This window comes from Notechis scutatus, chromosome Z (genome assembly GCF_049901735.1).
Source record: "Notechis scutatus isolate UNSWTSFEM ecotype Mainland chromosome Z, rNotScu1.2, whole genome shotgun sequence".
Classification (NCBI taxonomy): domain Eukaryota; kingdom Metazoa; phylum Chordata; class Lepidosauria; order Squamata; family Elapidae; genus Notechis; species Notechis scutatus.
The window spans coordinates 99,287,151-99,306,484 of NC_142025.1; the positions used below are offsets into that span (position 1 = coordinate 99,287,151).

The 19,334-nt window shown below is 36.5% G+C and overlaps 1 protein-coding gene and 1 pseudogene across 2 annotated transcripts in view; one reads left to right on the forward strand and one right to left on the reverse strand.

The window, feature by feature from the left end:
• Positions 1-1,227: 1,227 nt before the first annotated feature.
• Positions 1,228-2,157, forward strand: LOC113413363 (uncharacterized; annotated as a pseudogene).
• A 6,876-nt stretch (positions 2,158-9,033) lies between these two features.
• CALCOCO2 (calcium binding and coiled-coil domain 2) overlaps positions 9,034-19,334 on the reverse strand; it is a 35,912-nt gene continuing 25,611 nt past the window's right edge. Inside the window, exons 9-14 of one of the 2 annotated variants that reach the window (XM_087947037.1) lie at positions 17,599-17,689; positions 16,416-16,538; positions 14,647-14,733; positions 11,240-11,360; positions 10,355-10,383; positions 9,034-9,932 (exon numbers count right to left, since the gene is read on the reverse strand). In XM_087947037.1, coding sequence (XP_087803163.1) covers positions 9,750-9,932; positions 10,355-10,383; positions 11,240-11,360; positions 14,647-14,733; positions 16,416-16,538; positions 17,599-17,689 — 634 coding nt within the window. In that variant the 3' untranslated portion in view covers positions 9,034-9,749. Of the gene's footprint in view, positions 9,933-10,354; positions 10,402-11,239; positions 11,361-14,646; positions 14,734-16,415; positions 16,539-17,598; positions 17,690-19,334 lie in introns of both variants that reach the window. The other variant, XM_087947036.1, reaches the window with a different exon arrangement.

Consider the following 19,334-nt stretch of genomic DNA (forward strand, 5'->3'; position numbering starts at 1 on the left):
AGATTTGGTGTATATATAGTCATTTTATAATCATGACCTCATGATTCTTCGATAGTTGAATATGGCATTTCTGCTCCTTTTCTTAAATAATGTTACTTTTGCTTAATAGTCGGATATTTAAACCCTTTATGGGCTAGGAACACGCACTCAGTAATATTTTTCTCACCCATGGTACACATAGCAGGAATGCTAAATACTCTTATGCATGAAAAATGAACAATCGAATATTTATTAACATCAGACCAATTATTTCTAAAGATACACATAATTGGGAGATGTCAAGAATCAGCATTATGATTTAAATGCCTTGAATAAATGTTCCTGTTTTCACTTGTTCTCTGCTTATTTTGCCATTTGTTTAAAAAAATAAAAATAAAGCTTGACACTATAATACTTAAAATCAAATTGTAATGCATCGTTGAATCAACTTCACAGACATTTCTATGTATTTTTAAAAAGTCTTACCTTTCAAAATGAAGCAGGCAGTGTCTGACATTTTAAAAATCTCTCATTAGTTTTTTTAAAAATAGTTTTAAAAAAGATTGTACTTTATAAACTTAATTGGAAGTAAATCTTGTTGAAATTCAGATTAATTCTAAACAGGAATATTTTACTATTGATACAACTCATAATTAAGATATAGCACAATTCAAATTTATTCTAAAATATCTACATTTCTATATCATTTTTCTATCTGTATAGATACAATATTGTATCAGTTTCCTAATGCTGCTCCTTATTTAACCAACTCATGCAGTAGATAACTGATACTGATCTTTAGAGAACTAAGTTTGCAAGTGTATAAAAAAAATTAGGAAGAAAAAGAAACCTCACCAAATGGAACTCCCACTTGTCAGATAGCAATAATATGCCATAAAATATCTCTCTGTACATATGGGTACATATACTTTAATGGAAAGTTATGAAAAGTATCAAATTGCCCAATCATTTTCTGAATATGTGTTAATAATCACAATGAAGCAGTTTTGTTAATACAGTCTAAGCAGCAGTTCATGATGTCATTATAACATGGCTACTTTAACTACCAACAATTGTGTCAAATAGGTACTTTTCAAAACTTCCAGCATGTCAGCTGCCAACAAGCTAGTATTGTAATAGGAATTTTCACACTCCCCCTAGTGTGCAGCCAATGAAATAAAGGCTAGCTGAATATAAGATTGCGAACCTTTCCCCTCTGTTTCATACCTTGCTTATGCTAAACTAGCCATGGGGCTTTTATTCAGCCGAATTTACGATTCTGTCTATGGGATGGAGGCACGTATTCTCCTTCTGGGCCTGGATGCTGCCGGAAAAACAACTCTCCTCTACAAGCTGAAGCTGAATGAAGAAACTTCAACCATCCCCACTATGGGCTTCAATGTGGAGACAGTTCAGACCTTCAACAAGGTCACTTTCACTATGTGGGATATTGGTGGGCAAGAGCACATCAGGGCCCTATGGAAACATTACCATACCAATACAGATGGGCTGATATTCCTTGTGGACAGTATGGACTATTATCGTTTTGAAGAAGCCAGGTTGGAGTTGGAGTCACTATTGGAGGCTGACGATTTGCGAGGGGTGCCTTTGATGCTGCTAGCCAACAAACAAGATTTGCCTGAAGCACGACCTTCCATGGAAGTGGCAGAAAGGATGGGAGTGGGGAAAATAACTGGACGCAAATGGCGTATACATGGTTGTTCTGCTTTAAGTGGTGCGGGGATCCCTGAGGCTATGGAAAAGCTATCTGAGATGGTCAAGGAATTTCGCAAATCTAAGAGGTCCATGTGAATTCAACATATGAAGAAAACAAGGCTTTCTGTTTAACTTTTTTCTATTTGCAGCAGAGGCTTGCGAAAAGCCTCTTGAATCCCATTTAATCCTGATTCTCTTCATGGGCCATATGAAAAAAACATTCTTTTTAACATTGGGACTACTCTTCAAATATAGAATACATTATAAAGCTCTGTTGGACTAAATATCAGTTGTTCTTGGACTTTTTAAAAATGCAGTTTATCATCTTCATCCTCAAAGTGAACCAAGTTGAGAATTCAAAGACTTTAATAAATGAGACTCTAGTATCAACATTGGAGTTCTTTTTAGAAGAGGCCAAGTTTATTTTGAATCAGTAACGTGTTAATTCTTCTGCTGCATTGTGATAATTCTAGTTGTGTTAAAGTAGAAGCCTTGCTTCATCTCATATAAAAAACTTATGTAACAATAAATAGATTGCATGTCAAAACTGGTATTTCTTCTTTGGTGTTTGGGTAAAATGTACCATTTATTCTTCACTTTTCTTAAACACTGAAGTATTCAGTGCTAAAGTTTGTGGGGGGAAATTATCACTCATTTTATGTTCCTTTGGTCTTGAGCATTTTACTGCTCTTAGTTCATGTTCTTTTGGAAGATGCTGGTTATTTTGAAGGGGAGAGGGACATTGTTTCCCTAATAAACCTTTTAGCTTTGAAGACTTCCCACTATTCTTTAAAATACCCCCCCACACCTTTTAGGGTTCTATGTGAGCCTTAAAAAAAGTATCACATTAAGAATTGCATTAGCTTTATCTCATGGGTTCCTTAAAGGATGAGCATTTTTTTCAAGACCATATGGAACCCTGAAAAGTTTATTAGGAGGTGCTGCATTTGTGCAAGGTCCAAGGGCTTTCCCCTGAGATATTTTTGATGCGTGCATAGCCCCAATGCTGACTGATGAATACTGGCTATAATAGAACTATTTCAGTATAGAAGCCTTGCTGACTTTATATAACCTTTTGGTAGGTTGCATACCTTTTTCAATCTTTTTGTAAAATAAAGTTCAATGCCTTCACTCCTGACTCTTCCTCAAAACAATAGTGTTAAAAGAAAGTACCAGAAGGTTGAAATAGCAAGAGAAGTGGCAGAAACTGGAGGCAAAGTTAAAAGGATAAGCCTAGAATTCTAGGTAGCCACTAGCAAAATGATAAATCAACCCCCTTTAATCGTGGTTAGGTTGAGAAGATTCTGCTACATAACTATGATTAACTTAGTTTAATTGGACCTTCACATGGACTTGATCTTTCACACCTGACAATTCAATAATTAAGTTTAGTAAATTATGGAGAAAAGTTTTTGGTGTAAGGCATTAGTGATCAATTATAAAGTTAGTTACTTTTTTATACTTTAATTGTAGTCCACACTATTCCAGTTCTAAAAGTCACAGAACACCAGACAGAAATATATTAGATGTGTAGGAAGTTGCTGCATATTGTTAAAACAGCTGGATTTATGTCCGATGAATTTCTTCTGTATATAGAATTTGAAGAAAGCACTATCTCATGTTGAGAGGCACCTGGGATACATTCTTGTCTCAGATGATGAGAATTCACATTTGTTGAATGTCTGCTGAGGGCCTAGGCACATAGCTCTAAAGTTCCAAAGTAAGCCTGAAAAAGTAAGGTGAAATGTATGTAAGCAGGTGAGTGGGATTGGTAACACCATCATAGAACAGTGACCAAATCAAGTTTTTGCAGTTTACAGAGATGCTAAACTACCCATATTATAGGGAACTGCAGTAAGTTTGGATTGCCTCAAAATGATGATAGACATGCATCATGGTTTGATGCAAACACTATCCTGACATTTAACAAAAGTATTTAAGGGGACCATGCTGTATGTTTCATACTTGTCTCTCTTGCAAAACCTATACAATTTCCTGGCTTCTTTGAAGCATGGGTAGAGATTGGGGGCATTTGATATCAACTATTATCCAAGCTTTTTAAATTAATGAATGTGTAAGATTTTATAAGATCAATAACTTATCAATAGAGCTTGAATGAATTTGTTTGAGTTCAGTATGAGCAAGTAACACCATTTTGGAAAGAGTACTTATATTTGGGGATGCAGTTATTGTTTCTGCCAAAATAGGCAAATAGTCTTATAGAATATTAAAGCTCCCACAAGACAAGATGAGCTGAAATGTAGTTTCTTTTACAATTTATCTTCTGCTTGCCTACTTTCTACATTCCAATGTAACAGTGATTAATTTAGTTAGTTCCTAAACCAACCCTTTCCCCCAGATTAAATTTCATGTTTACTTAATGTATTGCCATCAATTAGATCAGATTGATTCTTCAGATTTTAGCTTAAAGATCCATGAAAAACAAAGATGATAGCTGTTCATTTTTGGGCCACCACCTTTTATTTAATGATTCCAGGATGTTGGCTTATATCAGCAAATAAAGTTATCCCAAGAATATACAATGATTTTTGGCATAACGGATTAACAGAACTTCTCCATGGTTCTTGCTTTAAATCATTGACATCCAGAAGGGGGCGAAAAAGTTTCATTTCTGCAGACTTAGAACAAAAGATTATTTCTGACTTGTTTTTGCAACTAGTGGATGAACCCTGCTTGTAATAATTGCTACGCATACTGGTTGAATTTACACACACACTTACCATATTCTTGCACATGAATCATGGCTAGTTAGTGTGATTTAGTATATTGTATGAATCCAGCCTGTTTAATTAATTTATAATTCACTGTATTATTATGGTTTGGCAACCAAATTAAAGATATGGTGTGAACTCAGCCATCTCTTTAAAAAAAGAGTATCTTAAAACAACCTGTTCAACATAATTGTTGCCTCATTAAAATAATTCAAAACTTTATTATGTATAACTGTAATTAATTATCAGTATATTAAAATGGGAGCAGTATATTAAAATTCACAAATGGAGTTCATATTTCTAAGTTAGGTTTTACTTAAGGTATTTTCTGAGTTTCTAACCTTTGGAAGTTATTCTGCCAATGGACAAGGATATAACCCTTCATTGTTATATATCTGTTACAAAAATCAGTAATGGCACAGACACTATGAATTAATAGTGGGAGAAGGAAGGCATGCAGCCAACAGCAAACTTCTTCCTATAGGCTTCCCTTCTCTTTGCAATAGCATTCAGCCAAAGATAAATCTCACATTCCTTCATGCCCCGTTCTCTTCACAAAAGTGTTTTAGCAAAAAGCAGAGGGGCATGAATGCAGGAATGCCAACCTGTTCTCCTTTCCTACACCGACAACTTGAACTCTGGATATCTTTGAAAAGGTAAGTGAGCGATCGTTGACAGGGTTGGTGTGAAGACCCAAGCAGTTATGGGGACCTCAAGGTGTGAGAAATGGACCATGGGATGGGTGAGGAGAGGACTTGGGTGGCCAGAAGTCTTGTTCCTGCACTAGTTTTCCTCCCCTGGTTTTCCCCACTCCTGAGGTACTCCGGGTGCTCTTAACGATGAATATATGGGGAGGGGGGGTAGGGATGAGGGCCCATTTACTTAATATAATTCACTTAATGTTCTCTTGGCTTATGATGGCAATGGACTACTCCATTACAGTTGTAACTCGAGGACTACCTGTATTCTTTTTGATAGGAAGAGTGGTATATGACAACTCTGCAGAGTAGTATCATTCAGTTTCCTACTATACTAAGATTCACAGCTTCTGGTACTGTATGATTTTTGGGTGGAGGTAGATTATAAAAGTAATAAACCATTTTCAAATTATCCCATATCTTAGCAATCTCAAACTATCAAATGATGTTATTTTATACTTCTGAGGTTTCAGGTGGGAATAAATATATAAACACCAGTTCGGTGTAGTTGTGAAGATGCTGACCTAGAAACTAGGAGATTTGTGAGTTCTAGTCCTGCCTTAGACATGAAAGGCTTTGGTAATCTACCTCACAGGATTGTTGTTATGGGGAAATAGGAGAGATATGATTTATGTAAGTTCACCACCTTGAGATATTTATAAAGTAACAAAGATGGGATATATTTGTTATATGTGCGTGTAGTGTAAAATTTGACAATTTATGACTTTTTGTGCATATTATGGATGATAATAATGAGTTAATGCAGGGGTTAGCAAATGAGGGTTTACCAAGTTGTGTGAGTTCAATGACAGGATAGCTCATTGGGTAGCTCTCTATATATTTTGAAGGCCATCTGCCAATACAGCAGGCAGCACAACTTCAGGTATGCTGGATGAGGTTCAGTAAATTTGGAAGATCCCAACCTGTGCTTTATCACCTTGACTATAAAAACATTGCTAAATGCATTTCTGTATCACAGAAACACATTTTGGATTTATATCCACCTTTCATTCAGGAGTTCAAAGTGGCATTATGTAGTGCTCCTTCACCGATTTTTCTCCAGAAAATCCCAGACCACTAGGAAGCATCTATTGTGAAGGATGGACCAGAACTTAGTGTCTGTTTCTAACCCAACACCTTCACCACCATTTTGTATGTCTAGATAGGGATAAGAAAATTCAATATAATTTTATAAATAATTTTAATTACTCCTTCAGCTCTACATTCTACCTCACTAGTTCCCCAAATTGCACAAAGAAACCTTCTGTATGTTTAAATATTTGTGGAGTACCATATGACATTAGCAGAACTTTCAGACTCTGTTGACTAAAGTACAAAAATAATAAAAAATTAACATGAATTCAACTTTAATTTTAATTCAATGTATTTTACGAAACACCATTAAAACACACAGTCATTGCATAGGCGATGGAAGTTTCCTCACTATACAAAAGTTAATAATTTTGGGTGGAAAATGCATATTGGTGAGGCTGGTGCTCAGATGAGACTTAAAAGGAAACCAGTGGTATGACCTAAGGAGTAAGGTGGGTGGAGTGCCACATTTATGGAAGAAGAAAATAGAAGAGGGGATTGTAACACATGAGAACCTTGGTGGGGTAACAGGAGCTCTTGGGGCAGGGAATGCAGAACAAGGATACATAGAGAGCAGTGGTGATAGTTGTGCTAGTAATAGGACAAAAAAAAAAACCCAACCATGGGCAGTTCAGGATTGCAACTAGGCTGGAAAAATTACTCTTAGCCAGCAGGAAGAAGGGAACTGGCCTAAATCAGTTGTGAATCTACCTCCTAAAACAGTTTAGTATTTATTTTCTTCCCTATATTTCAGACTATAAAGCATCTGTGTCAGCAGAAGAACCATGTGGCTTGTTTTATTCTCCATTTTTGATACATATTGTAGATCCTTGCAATAATTCCGGGGACCCCACCCCCCTGAACTCAGAATTTAGGATTAGTAGTTCAACTAGTTGCATAATGATAGTAGGATCTTCTTTTCTCTGGAAGAAAATGTTTTATATTTGGTGTTCCCCAATAAGCTAATTATGTATATTCCCATATTTCATATTATTATAGATTGGAAATTGCCCAAATCAGATGTGGGAAGGATAGATAAATGAGTCCTTCTCCAATCCTGTCACAATGCTGATTGTGTGTGTGTGTGTGAGAGAGAGAGAGATGTATGTGTGTGATTTCCTAACAGGATGCTGCAGTATTGGCTTTATCATTAGACAGGCCCTGGAACTACTAAGCAGTAGCTATTGCTAAAAAATGAGACCTGGATATGTCAGAAACTGGTTTATTGCAATTTCATTTGTGTAAACCATTTTACATCTGTGCGTCATTGAGGAAAAATTCTACTGTCAATCCATTCAGCTTCTCTATATGAAACTGGGAAAATAAAATCTTGGGCATTACTTCAGGCAGCAAAATATCTTAAGGGATCTTTATACAGCACATCTGTTACAATCTTTATGCAGCTCCTATGATAGAAATCTCACCAAGGAAGACCAACAATTAGAGAGTATCCAGATAATAATTTTATTTTGGTAAAAGCAGCCAAGTGTGAAGACAGCCAAAGTAAACTTTCAAGGAAGCTACAGAACTTAATCAAAAGAAACAGATGGCACATAGTACAAACAGAAAATATAAAGGAAGAAACTACTTTTACAACTGATAAGGCAGGATGTTTAATTGATTTCTGAGTGTCTTCTGGAAACTAGACTAATCCTGTTTTTTCTGGTATGTTTAATTATCTGAGTTAATATATTAAGTAGTAAAATGGTCTCAGTTTAGAATCATTTCCAAACATTAACTTTAGTAGTAGAAGGTAAATATTTAGAATTGACTACATAGGATTCACTGGATACGCATATCTCTATTCTGAAAAGAATTTGACATATTTTCAATAAGTAATCAATAAGTACTTGGTAAAGATAATCCAAAACTTATTTAATTATCTAAACTGAATTAAATTAAATGCTCTATTTGGCCAAATATGATTAGACACACAAGGAATTTGTCTCTGGTACAGAAGCACTCAGTGTATATGCAAAGCAAAATAATCATAATCATCATAATGCAAATAAAAGAGCAAGTAAAGAAAATAATAAGGATAAATAATAACACTATAACCATGCTACATGGGTTAATATATATATAGATATTAGACAGCACTGTGAGAGTGAGGTGTTTAGCAGAGTGATGGCAATGGAGTAAGTACTCCATTGTTACAAACTGGAAAACATTTCCCCAATTTATTAGACAGCACTGTGAGAGTGAGGTGTTTAGCAGAGTGATGGCAATGGAGTAAGCACTCCATTGTTACAAACTGGAAAACATTTCCCCAATTTATTAGACAGCACTGTGAGAGTGAGGTGTTTAGCAGAGTGATGGCAATGGAGTAAGCACTCCATTGTTACAAACTGGAAAACATTTCCCCAATTTATAAAGCAGTAATAGAACTTAAAAGACAAAAATATTACTAAAATAGATTTTGCTATATATAATATTAACTATTTAGCTAATCAATACGTAGTATATAATCTGTATGTAAACAGCTTATCTCTATTACAGTATTCAGTCTTAAAGAGTAGAAAGTGCACAGTCAAACTAAAAAATAATATTGTGATTTCTCAAGAAAAGGAATTCCACGCATGTGTTGTGTTCTAATGCAGTATTCTTAATTATAAGCGTGGCCTTTTGACAAAGCAGTCATATAGAAAGAAAAATTTCAACAAAGCAGCACATTTCTACATTATCATAAAGAGATTCTGGTTATAAGATTATTGCAACTCCTTAATGCTGGAGATATGATACTACTGTCCAATCTGAAGAATCCAATAAATTGACTATGCTGAAGCCCTAAAAAGTATTAATATTTTATTTTTAAAAAAACATTCTTTTTTAACATTCTCCTTTCCATACAGTGACAATACTGGTGAAAACTTGTCAGTACCTTTATCAATCTCAATGTCATTAAAAAATTGGGTTCCTTCTTCAGATAATTTTCTGATATGAGAGTGAGCTCCCTGACAACAGATATGGCACATTGTTGCTTTGCCTAAACAGGCATAAAACAAGCAAAGCAAGCAAAAAGTGCAAGTTTTATTCTTTACGACAGGCAGAGCTGGAAATCACAAAAGAAGGTGAATATACGTGTCCCAGGATAATGTTTTAGAATCCAATCTGAGGGACCAGAGGTTTTGTCTCCCAAACTTTCAGACTTGTGCTGGAGCCCATATGCTAGAGATATTCTTTCTAGCAAAGCTAGAAATCTCTACTTATCATGAACATGATCCATTATTCATGGAAGATTTAGGGTGGGTGAGGGGGGAAGGAAGCATCTTATTTTTAAATATAAGATTTAAATATGGAAATTTCTGCTTCCAAAGCAACAGCATAATGTATTATTTAATTTAACACATGTATCACAAGAAAATTAAAGTAATCAGCACTTCAGGCCCAATGACAGACTTGATATGTCAATTTTAGCAGATCAAGTATCTATCCCTGCCAAATCATACAAAGGAGAGAAATGGAAAAAGGAGAGGGGGGAAATAAAAAAGGGCATTAGTGTAATAGTTTAGGGCAAGTGATGCAAGCAGGCTTAAGCCTGGTCTAAGCGATGGCAAAAGACATGGTCATCATACACTTGCTTGTCGGAGCTGTCAAAGGTTTTATTGCAATATGGACAATCGAGAATGTGATTTTGCACATGATCCAAATATTGTTGTTGTCCAATGTCATTAGGGAAGACTTCCTGGCATATGGGACACTTTTTCAGAGAGACCTGAAAGAAGACAGTGGAAATGTTTGTTTTCCCCCTGAATTGCTTTGCAGTTGCATGATATACAGTACATTTATGTTACAGGGATGGGAAAGCTTTATTCTGTAGTATTCTGGCAAGTGATGGAGTGGGCAGAGAAAAAAGAGATGGATACCTCAAAACAACAAGTGCAAAATGTTAAGTGACTAAGGACCCACAGCACCAGTCTGCCTTTCCTTTAATTCTAAACAAAGCTGGTTTAAAGCACCAAGGGATAGGGATAGGATAATGACTGTAACCAACAATTGCGGCTTCAACAATCACGTATCTTTTCCCTGTTTTCTCTGACTTCTCTTCACTGTTTCATTGTCTTTACTGGGTGGTTTCAGGTTTTTTTTTTTTTTGCATTGTGCTCAATAATAAAGACATTAAAAGTGAAAACTCACCGGATTCGTCTGAACAATTTTTGGTGATGCTGTAAGACAAAACCGTACTGAGAAAAGTAAAACACTTTAATATTAATTAATTTACATGAATTATTTAATGTTCATTAATGTTAATATATAGTATCAGTGACATTTCAAAATACTGTGTGATGTAGGGAAGGAACAGTGATGTCAGAAATCAGTCATGGAGTCTGTACATTTGAATAGCAGATTTATAAGATCTGGCAATACATAATCTATTCCATCTTATTTGGATGTTATAACTCAGAATCTGCCAACGTCTGTCTCAGGGCATTGTTACTATTTCTCAGCAAAAGATAGCATATCCAAAAGAAGTATAACTCATAACTGCAAAATTTGGTACTGCAGTCCTTCACTTATGCTTAGTGACTGTTCAAACTTAGCATGGAACACCACCACCCCTAGTTATAACTAAAGGTAGTTATAACTTGATTTCAGTGACTGCCCCTGCCTACAGTCATGTGACCTCATTTTGGGTACTTGGCCACTGGCTTGCATATACAACCATTTGCAACGTCTCAGGGTCAAGTGCCTGCAATTTACGAAGTTTTTGCCAAAACCCTTTGTTTGCTTTTGATTTTTGGCAAAAATCATCCCATAGTGAACAATGGATTTGCTTAACAACCATGGATTCACTTAACAACTGCTGCAAAAAAGGAACATAAAATCGGGTCAGTCACCTGATGACCAACTTTTTGATCAACACGACTTATGTCAATACTGAACAGGTTCTATTACAGTCATAAGTTGAGCAATGACCACCTGAGCAATTACGTGTTTTTAAACAGCCCAGCACTGGGTTATCAGTTAGCATACTTTTGCTGCTAGTTGGAACCCCCCAACTGGATGGCAAAGGGCACTCACCAGAATATGGATTTTCAAACAGGAGCCCAGAATTAGGTGGTGACTGGGATGGGAGTCCAGCAGATGAACTGCGTATTTCAGGGGTGGTTGCCTTCAAGTCTTCATTTTCTTGCCATAATTTCTGTTAAAAAAAAAAAAGCTAAAATGCAAAAAACAGTAACTTTGGAAGTTATGATATATAGATAGTTGGGCCCAGAAATAGTTGTTTTTAATCTGAAATATAGCAACAAAATTCACTGCTTGCACATGGAAGTTGGTTTCTCACCAGTCCCACCAGTCCCACAGTGGGAATATCCACACAAAGGTTTGCAACAGTTCAGAAGCAGCTGTAGGTTTTTCTGATTTCGTACAGCTAGTTGATCCAGGGAACCGGAAAAAAATTTTTTTTTGTTCTGTGGTGATTTGAAACCTGAGCAAAATTGGATGCCACCCTTTGCAATACTGCAGCACTTATAAGCAGGCTCTTCTTCCATACTTGAAACTTTTGCTTATCCCACCTTTTGCTACCAAAACTCACATTACTTTTTCTTATCTCTTCCATCCTACAGCATCAGTGTCTACAGGTAAAATTTAGTACGCCCTTGCCCACTGAAGCAACATTCAACCATAGTTGTAACAAATGAGTTATAAAAATGCTAAACCCCAGCCTAGTTGAAAATTACAGACCAATCTCCTTATGCTGCGTCACCTGTCAAGTCATGGAATCAATTATTAACCAATCCATTATCCTCTACTTAGAGACAAACAACCTACTCTCTAATAAACAATTTGGTTTCAGAAAAAGACTATCCTGTAATCTGCAACCCTTACACTGCAAAAACATATCAACTACAAACTCGATCAGGGCAAAGCAATAGACACAATCTACACAGACTTCTGTAAAGCCTTTGATTCAGTGGTACACGAGAAACTACTACTAAAACTAAAATCTTATGGTATCTCTAGACACCTACATAACTGGATAAAAGCATTCTTCTCAAACAGACAATGGTCAAAATTGGGAACGTCCTATCAAATTCTCTACCTGTCAACAGTGGTGTCCCCCAAGGCAGTGTTTTAGGACCAACTCTCTTCATACTCTACATAAATGACCTCTGTGATCATATTAAGAGCAACTGCATTCTCTTCGCTGATGATGTAAAGCTATTCAACACCACAGACAATACTGCTACCCTCCAAAAAGACCTTGACTATGTATCAGAATGGTCAATCAAATGGTAACTTCAAATGTCAACAAATAAATGCTCTATCTTACATATTGGCAGAAAAAATCAGAAAATAAAATACAAGCTGAATAGTCAAGATCTTGTTGATGACCCAAGCTCTGTAAAGGACCTTGGAATACTCACCTCTAATGATCTAAGTGCTAGAGCCCACTGCAACTACATAGCCAAAAAGGCATTAAGAGTTGTTAATGTAATCCTACATAGCTTCTTCTCTGGTAATATCACCAGACTATACAAAACATTTGCTAGACCTATACTTGAATACAACTCATCAGTCTGGAACCCATATCATGTATCTGATATTAACACAATTGAAAAAGTCCAGAAATATTTCACAAGAAGAGTTCTCCGCTCCTCTCGTTGCAGAATACCTTATGCCACCAGACTTGAAACTCGAGACCTAGAAAATCTAGAACTACACTACCTCCGGTCCGATCTAAATATAGTATATAAAATCATACATTGCAATATCCTACCTGCAAATGAATACTTCAGCTTTAATCATAACAATACAAGAGCACACAATAGATACAAACTCAAGGTAAACCACACCAAACTTGACTGCAGAAAATACGACTTCAGCAACAGAGTGATTAATGTTTGTAATACTCTACCTGACTCTGTGGTTTCTTCCCCAAACCCCAAAACTTTAACCTTAGGCTGTCTACTATTGACCTCATCCCCTTCCTAAGAGGCCTGTAGGGGCGTGCATAAGCGCACCAATCGTGCCTACCATCCCTATCCTATTGTTTTTTATTTTTCTTATAAGTATCTATCTCATGTATTCAAAGCTATATTTATTCTTACACCTGTATCTTGTAAGCGATTGACAAATCAAATAAATACTAAAAAAAATACTAAATACTAAATTTAACTTTTTATAATTTGCAACAATATTGTAGAATATTGCACTGCGCAGTAAAGGAACTTTCCTTCATAAGGACCACTTCATTTTCTTTCAAATCATCAGACAAATGGACACAACATGTATTGAAAATATGTATAGATATTAGGAACTAATTTTATTTCCCTTTGTATAAGGGGATGTCATATAACCTCCTTGTTATGGGAGGTTTTATTGTCTTTCTGGAAAATAACCTGGAAGGAGGTACCCCACATCCTTTGATTGATGGCACCATTCAATCATCATGATTTATTTTTTTTGCTCCAGGATCTGTGTTAGCTCAAGGGCAGGACATCTTTTGTTTTTGTTTTTACCATGTCTTCTGTTCACTACAGATAGACTCTTAAAGTTCCCTGGGTTCCCAGCAGTTCAAGAAGGATTGGGGAATAAAAGCCGAGTGGTACTTTTGTGCTCAATGTTGGAAAATCTGTATCAATCTATGAGAAAATAACTTTTAATGGCAATTCAGAATAAAAAACTTTCATGGATAAGCCAAAGCAGATGGGGATGTGTGTGTGTGTGTGTGGAGAGTTACTGTTAATAAAGGAATGTGTTAGTAAAGGAATCACGTGCAGCCATAAATAGTATTTCCAAGAAGTCCCCAGTACAGGTAAAGATAAAGAATCAAATCATTTTATAAACATCTACACAGTAATATATGTGCAAAGCTGTAATAGCAGCAGATTTGGCTTGGTGCTCAAGATTGAATTATTGTTTAAGAACACAAGAAGCATACCTGCAGACTGTACTAAGCATAATGTTCTATCTAAACATTTTATTTTTTAATACCAGATTAGGCTGATTAGTAGTGGCAGAAAGAAATATTAAAATGATGGCAGGGAAACCCTATACTTTGTGAATTATTATTGTGTTTTCTGGAATAACAATGGATATGAATTAATAATTCAACATTTTTTTAGAGAAATTGGGTGATTAATCCACACTCTTTTAGGTTGTATGTTTCCTGGTACTAAAACATTGCAAGCTTTATTTACAAGCTTTCTTTCATAAGCAATCACATTTATAATTAATAATATCTTCCTCAAATACACCTCTCATGGGAAAAGTCAGGGTCTCTTCCCCGTTGAGAATCGTGGCTTATCCAATCTGTATTTGAAATGTTTGGGAATTAAAAATTCCAGAATTTTCAGCCACAAGAAGACTATAAAAAGCTACCCCAAGCAACTTCTATCTGTCCCTAATTGTACAATACTGCCCTCTTCACAATAATCCAACAATAGCATCTCTCATCACTTCCCATATGACAAAGTTTGCACCTGTTTTTCTTGGTGTAGTTCATCTTTTTGCTTCTTCAGGATTTGAAGTGCAAGTGTTTGTTCTTCCTGGATCTTGTTCAACATTTGCTGAGAAAAGAAAAAAAACTGGAGCAAAATTAGAAGCCAAAGGCAAATGGTAAACATTTTTCCACCACCACCTCCAAACTCTTATTTCATACTTCTTCCACTAGAACTCATGGTTAAGATCTATTCATTCTTAGAGCAGCCATGTGGAAGATTAGACTGCATAAGATTAGACTGAAAGATAACACGGAATGCAAGATCTTCCACTATGTCTCAGGACTGGGAATTTAAATTAGGCATGCTCCATCTCTAATTATTATATAAGCCAGCATTTCCAGAATGGTGATAGCATTCACACTGGGTGCCCTAGTTGAAGAATCTCTATATAGTTCTCAAGCACTGATAGGTTTTGTTGTTTTAGGCACAAATAAAATGGGTGAAGTGGGCAACAGGAAGACATTAGAATTGTCCCAGTTTAAAATATGCACCAAAACTCTCTAATAGTAGGATTTATAAACTAAGTGAATAGGCACTTAGTTATGAGAGAGAATTTTTTTTATAAAAGGACAAGTAGGTGGATGGATGGATGTATATGTATGTATACAAACACACACACAACTAATTAAAGAGAAATGGACCACAAGGTGTTTAGGACAAGCTTCAGTATAGGGCAAATAACAGAATGGCATGGCTATGGAGGGATATTTTTGTCCAAAACTGGAGAAAGAAGTTCATCAAATGTTTTAATGAACAGCATATACAGAGAAGGTCAAAACAATGTGGATTATCCTCCAAACATAGCTCAAAATTTCTGCCATAGTTGATTCTCATTTTTTCTCCTTAATTAGGCACTGAAGGAAAACAATGATATTGAACAGATTGGGAGCCTCAAACTAAAATGTTCACAGATGCTGAATTAAGGACTAACTGAAAACTATACCTAGGATGATATAACCTACGCCATTCATCCCACTGTCCAAGTCTGGCTTATATTTTTCTTCTTATTGTTAAACAAACAAATTATTCTTTCCTGTCTTTCTTTCTTGTTTATACTAGTTTATTTTTAGCAGAAGCTTTGTTTGCTAAATTCTCCTTCCCACTCTTGGCCCAATAGAAAAATCCTTATGATAGAACTGTGAGCCTTCAACCTTTTGACTGCCTTTCCTCCCCTGGGCAGAAAGTGCGTCAGCATAGTCTATCACACCACCTCTTACTTCATAGACACAGTCAACCACAGACATCTGCAAGGTTAGTCTACGGAAGGCCACTGCTGTCATATTGTGCACTTCAGAAAATGATTATTGTGAATTATGGTGAATTTGAGTCTATTGTAGACAAAACATTTTCTGGGTGCTTATAATCTGACAGTGGTGCCTGAAGTCTGCAACAACAACAACAAAATGCTGAGGGAGGTCAGGGCGACAGAGAAGGCATTTAGAGGCAAATAATTGTTTTCATTCTTATATACCATCCAAGGAAATTTGTCTCCATGACTGACTATATCTATGGAAGGAAAGGTGGTGTGATAAACTATAGTGAAGTGGCAAATTCCAAGGAAACTTTTTGCAGAGTTGGAAAAGCATGCATCAATCTGCAGCAGCTAGATTATCTGGAGAATAGGATCTCTATGGAGGGACTGCTTCATTAGATTAATAAACTATGCTGTTTTAGTGAAGAATGCAAATTTAAAGTTATTTAAGGTTTAAAAAGTATATATGAAAAGAAAAAAAATGCAGGAAAATTACCTGTCTAAACAAGGCAGCATTTAATTGATAATTCTCTCCCTTCCATTCTTTCAGGTGCTTTGCTTTATCTTTAATTGTCTCCTGCAGGTTGTCCATCTCCTTCTTTTGAATTTGCACTTGTAACTAAAAAAAAGGGAGAGAGGTATATCATTTCCCAAATGCAGATCAAGAAAAGGAACATTAGACAATCAGGCTCAAAGTTAATTTTATGACAGTTCTGTAAAATTTCCAAATTTGATAATTATGAAATTATAATCCTGAGAGATATGGAAGCTAGAAAACCTTGACCATTTTGGCAGGTGTTTTGATTAATGCCATAAAATGATTGAACTCTTTCAATAGCTAAGGCGAGTAGAAAATAAACAAAAATCTTCTGTATGTATAGATTATTTAGAAATCCTCTACTCTCTATCCTCTGAAAATGGTGTCCGGAGCTGTTGGCCGTTCCCCCTCACCCCCGGTTGTTGAATAGCTGATTTCGCTGCCAAAGCCAGCTCTTTGGAGGAACTTGCTCCCTAAATAAGAATGGTAGCAACTAGGAACAATCCCAGATGATTCTTAGATGACCATACTGTTTACCTATGAAGAGAAACCTGGATGGTTGCAATTCACAATAAGAACAGCCAGAGAGTCAGGAATTTGGTTCATTGCGATGGCCAGAAATCTGAGTCAGTCATAAGTCCCTTAATTCCAGGCAGTCATAACTTTGAATGGTCCCTATATCAATGGTCATAACTCGAGGACTATTCGTTTATGGAACAACTCAGATAAGGTTTTTAATTCTATGATGTTAAATTTTAAGCATACAGATGCAGTGTAAGTATAAATAGGGAGTATTTATTGAAAGAAATTGTCCTAAATTTAGATAAGGATGAAAATATATATCAGAATTCATTTGTGGTAGATGCTGGTTTGCAAGAAAGGAATGTGAAGCAACTGAATATATTTGGTCCTATCCATTCAAGCACAAATACTGTTTCTGATTCTCTAAAATTGGGTTTTGAAAAGCTTCCTCCTTCCAAGATTGAACCTTGTTCTAATACTATATCCTATGCATGTGTTGAGACTGTAAGAACCTACAGAATCTGCACTGCTGGTCAAGTTGGCTGACATATCTGGAGACAATGTGGTCAGAAGCAATTCTTTTAAACCCTTAAGAAAGATCCCAAAGTTGTTAACTCACTTGAAATTCTTCTTTTTGGCACAAAGTGGTTTTCAGCTGGTTTCCCATCTTTTCTTTCTCAGATAATACAGATTCTTTCTCTTCTTTGATCCTGTTTGGAAATAGGCATAAGAGATTATTATTCTTTATTGCATTTATATACTACCAAGAACAGCAGTTCTCTGGATAATTCAGAGGATAAAAATTATACTCTAAATGCAGATAGCATGCAAATGCAGTATTTATTGCTTAAGGTGAACCCAGTCAGATATAAGTAACCAGAAAGATTCATGAAGAGGCCCAGGTAGATACTTTACTGCTGATTACCCACATTACAAGAATCTCACCAGCCTCTCTGCCTTCTCTTGGGAAATGGCAGATATAGATCTAAGTGTTAACCTCAGGCTTTCCTCCTTCAAATTGACTTGAAGCTAGAATGTTTTTTACTCCTCTAGAGGGGGCCTGTTTCCTTAATCTGGTGATTCTACCACATCATGTCCTCCTCTCTAAACAACCCCCCTCTTTCCTCCATTTTGTCTTCTTTGTCTCCTGGGAACTGGACAATGGGGACAGCAATGGCATAACATGTCAGAAGAGCTTTCCTCCTCCAAGTCTGAGGAATTCTCCCAGTTAGGTGGTTCTCCCTGCAAAATATCTAAACCATTAGAAGGGTCCTCCCCCTCCCTTTCCCTCAGAAAGTGAAGATCCACAGTTAAAGACTGAACAACTGCCAGTCTCATGTCTCTCCCTAAAGAGTACCCTTGAATAGTTAACCCCTTCACTCACTGGTTCTCCTCAGGCTCAGGACTGAAGCTGGTATTGGGAGCATGGAAGTTCTTCAATCACTTGAGACTTTCAAGAAAAGATTAGACTGCCATTTGTCAGAAATGGTGTAGGGTCTCCTGCTTGGGTGGGGGGTTGGATTAGATGACCTACAAGGTCCCTTCCAACTCTGCTAATCTGTAAATCTGAATCTGCTTGAGAAGCACTTGTGAAAATTTTATTAATTCTAGAGCATCCATGTATTTTGCATTTACTCACAAATGCTCTGCTTCTAGGTAGCCCTTCTAGTGAATCAAACACTATATTCTTTTCTTCTGCCTAATACTTCCCTCACTTCGAATTCACTTGGTCTTCAATGTTCATGGGTGGAAGCCATGTGTGGAGGCTGCCAATAACTACAAAGTGCCTCCTTCAACATCAACGAAGAATGAAAATGGCTGCACTTTGATAGATGGTGGCAATTGCCAATAAAGGTCCATAGAACTGACCTATCATAGGACCTTAAAAAAGCCCCCAAGTTTTGTGTGTAGCTTTTTTGAGGGTGTGGAATCAGTTTAAAATGTAGTAGAAAGCCACACACTGTCCTCCTCTGCAATTGCCAGAGTCTTTTATATTGTTGTTGTGTGTATCTAAGGGCCTGTTGGAAGACAGTTTGTCTAGCTGCTCTTTCAACAGTGCCTGAGCAGTGCACTGCTCCTCTGGAAAATCCAGGCCCCAGGGATGCAACCCTAGTGTGAGGTTGCAGATAAAACCCGTGTGTGTTTTCCATGAGGCCTGGAATTGGGTCATTGCAATTGATGTATGGATAGAATTATTATATACAAAATTGGCTAATGGGTTAAATGATGGCCAACTGTGTTGGCTGTATGTACAACAACATCTCAAATACTATTGCAACCTCTGGTTGTTAGTGAAGAGATCCTCCACCACCAATATGGTTATATAAACTGCACTGGTTGAAAATCTATTCTAAA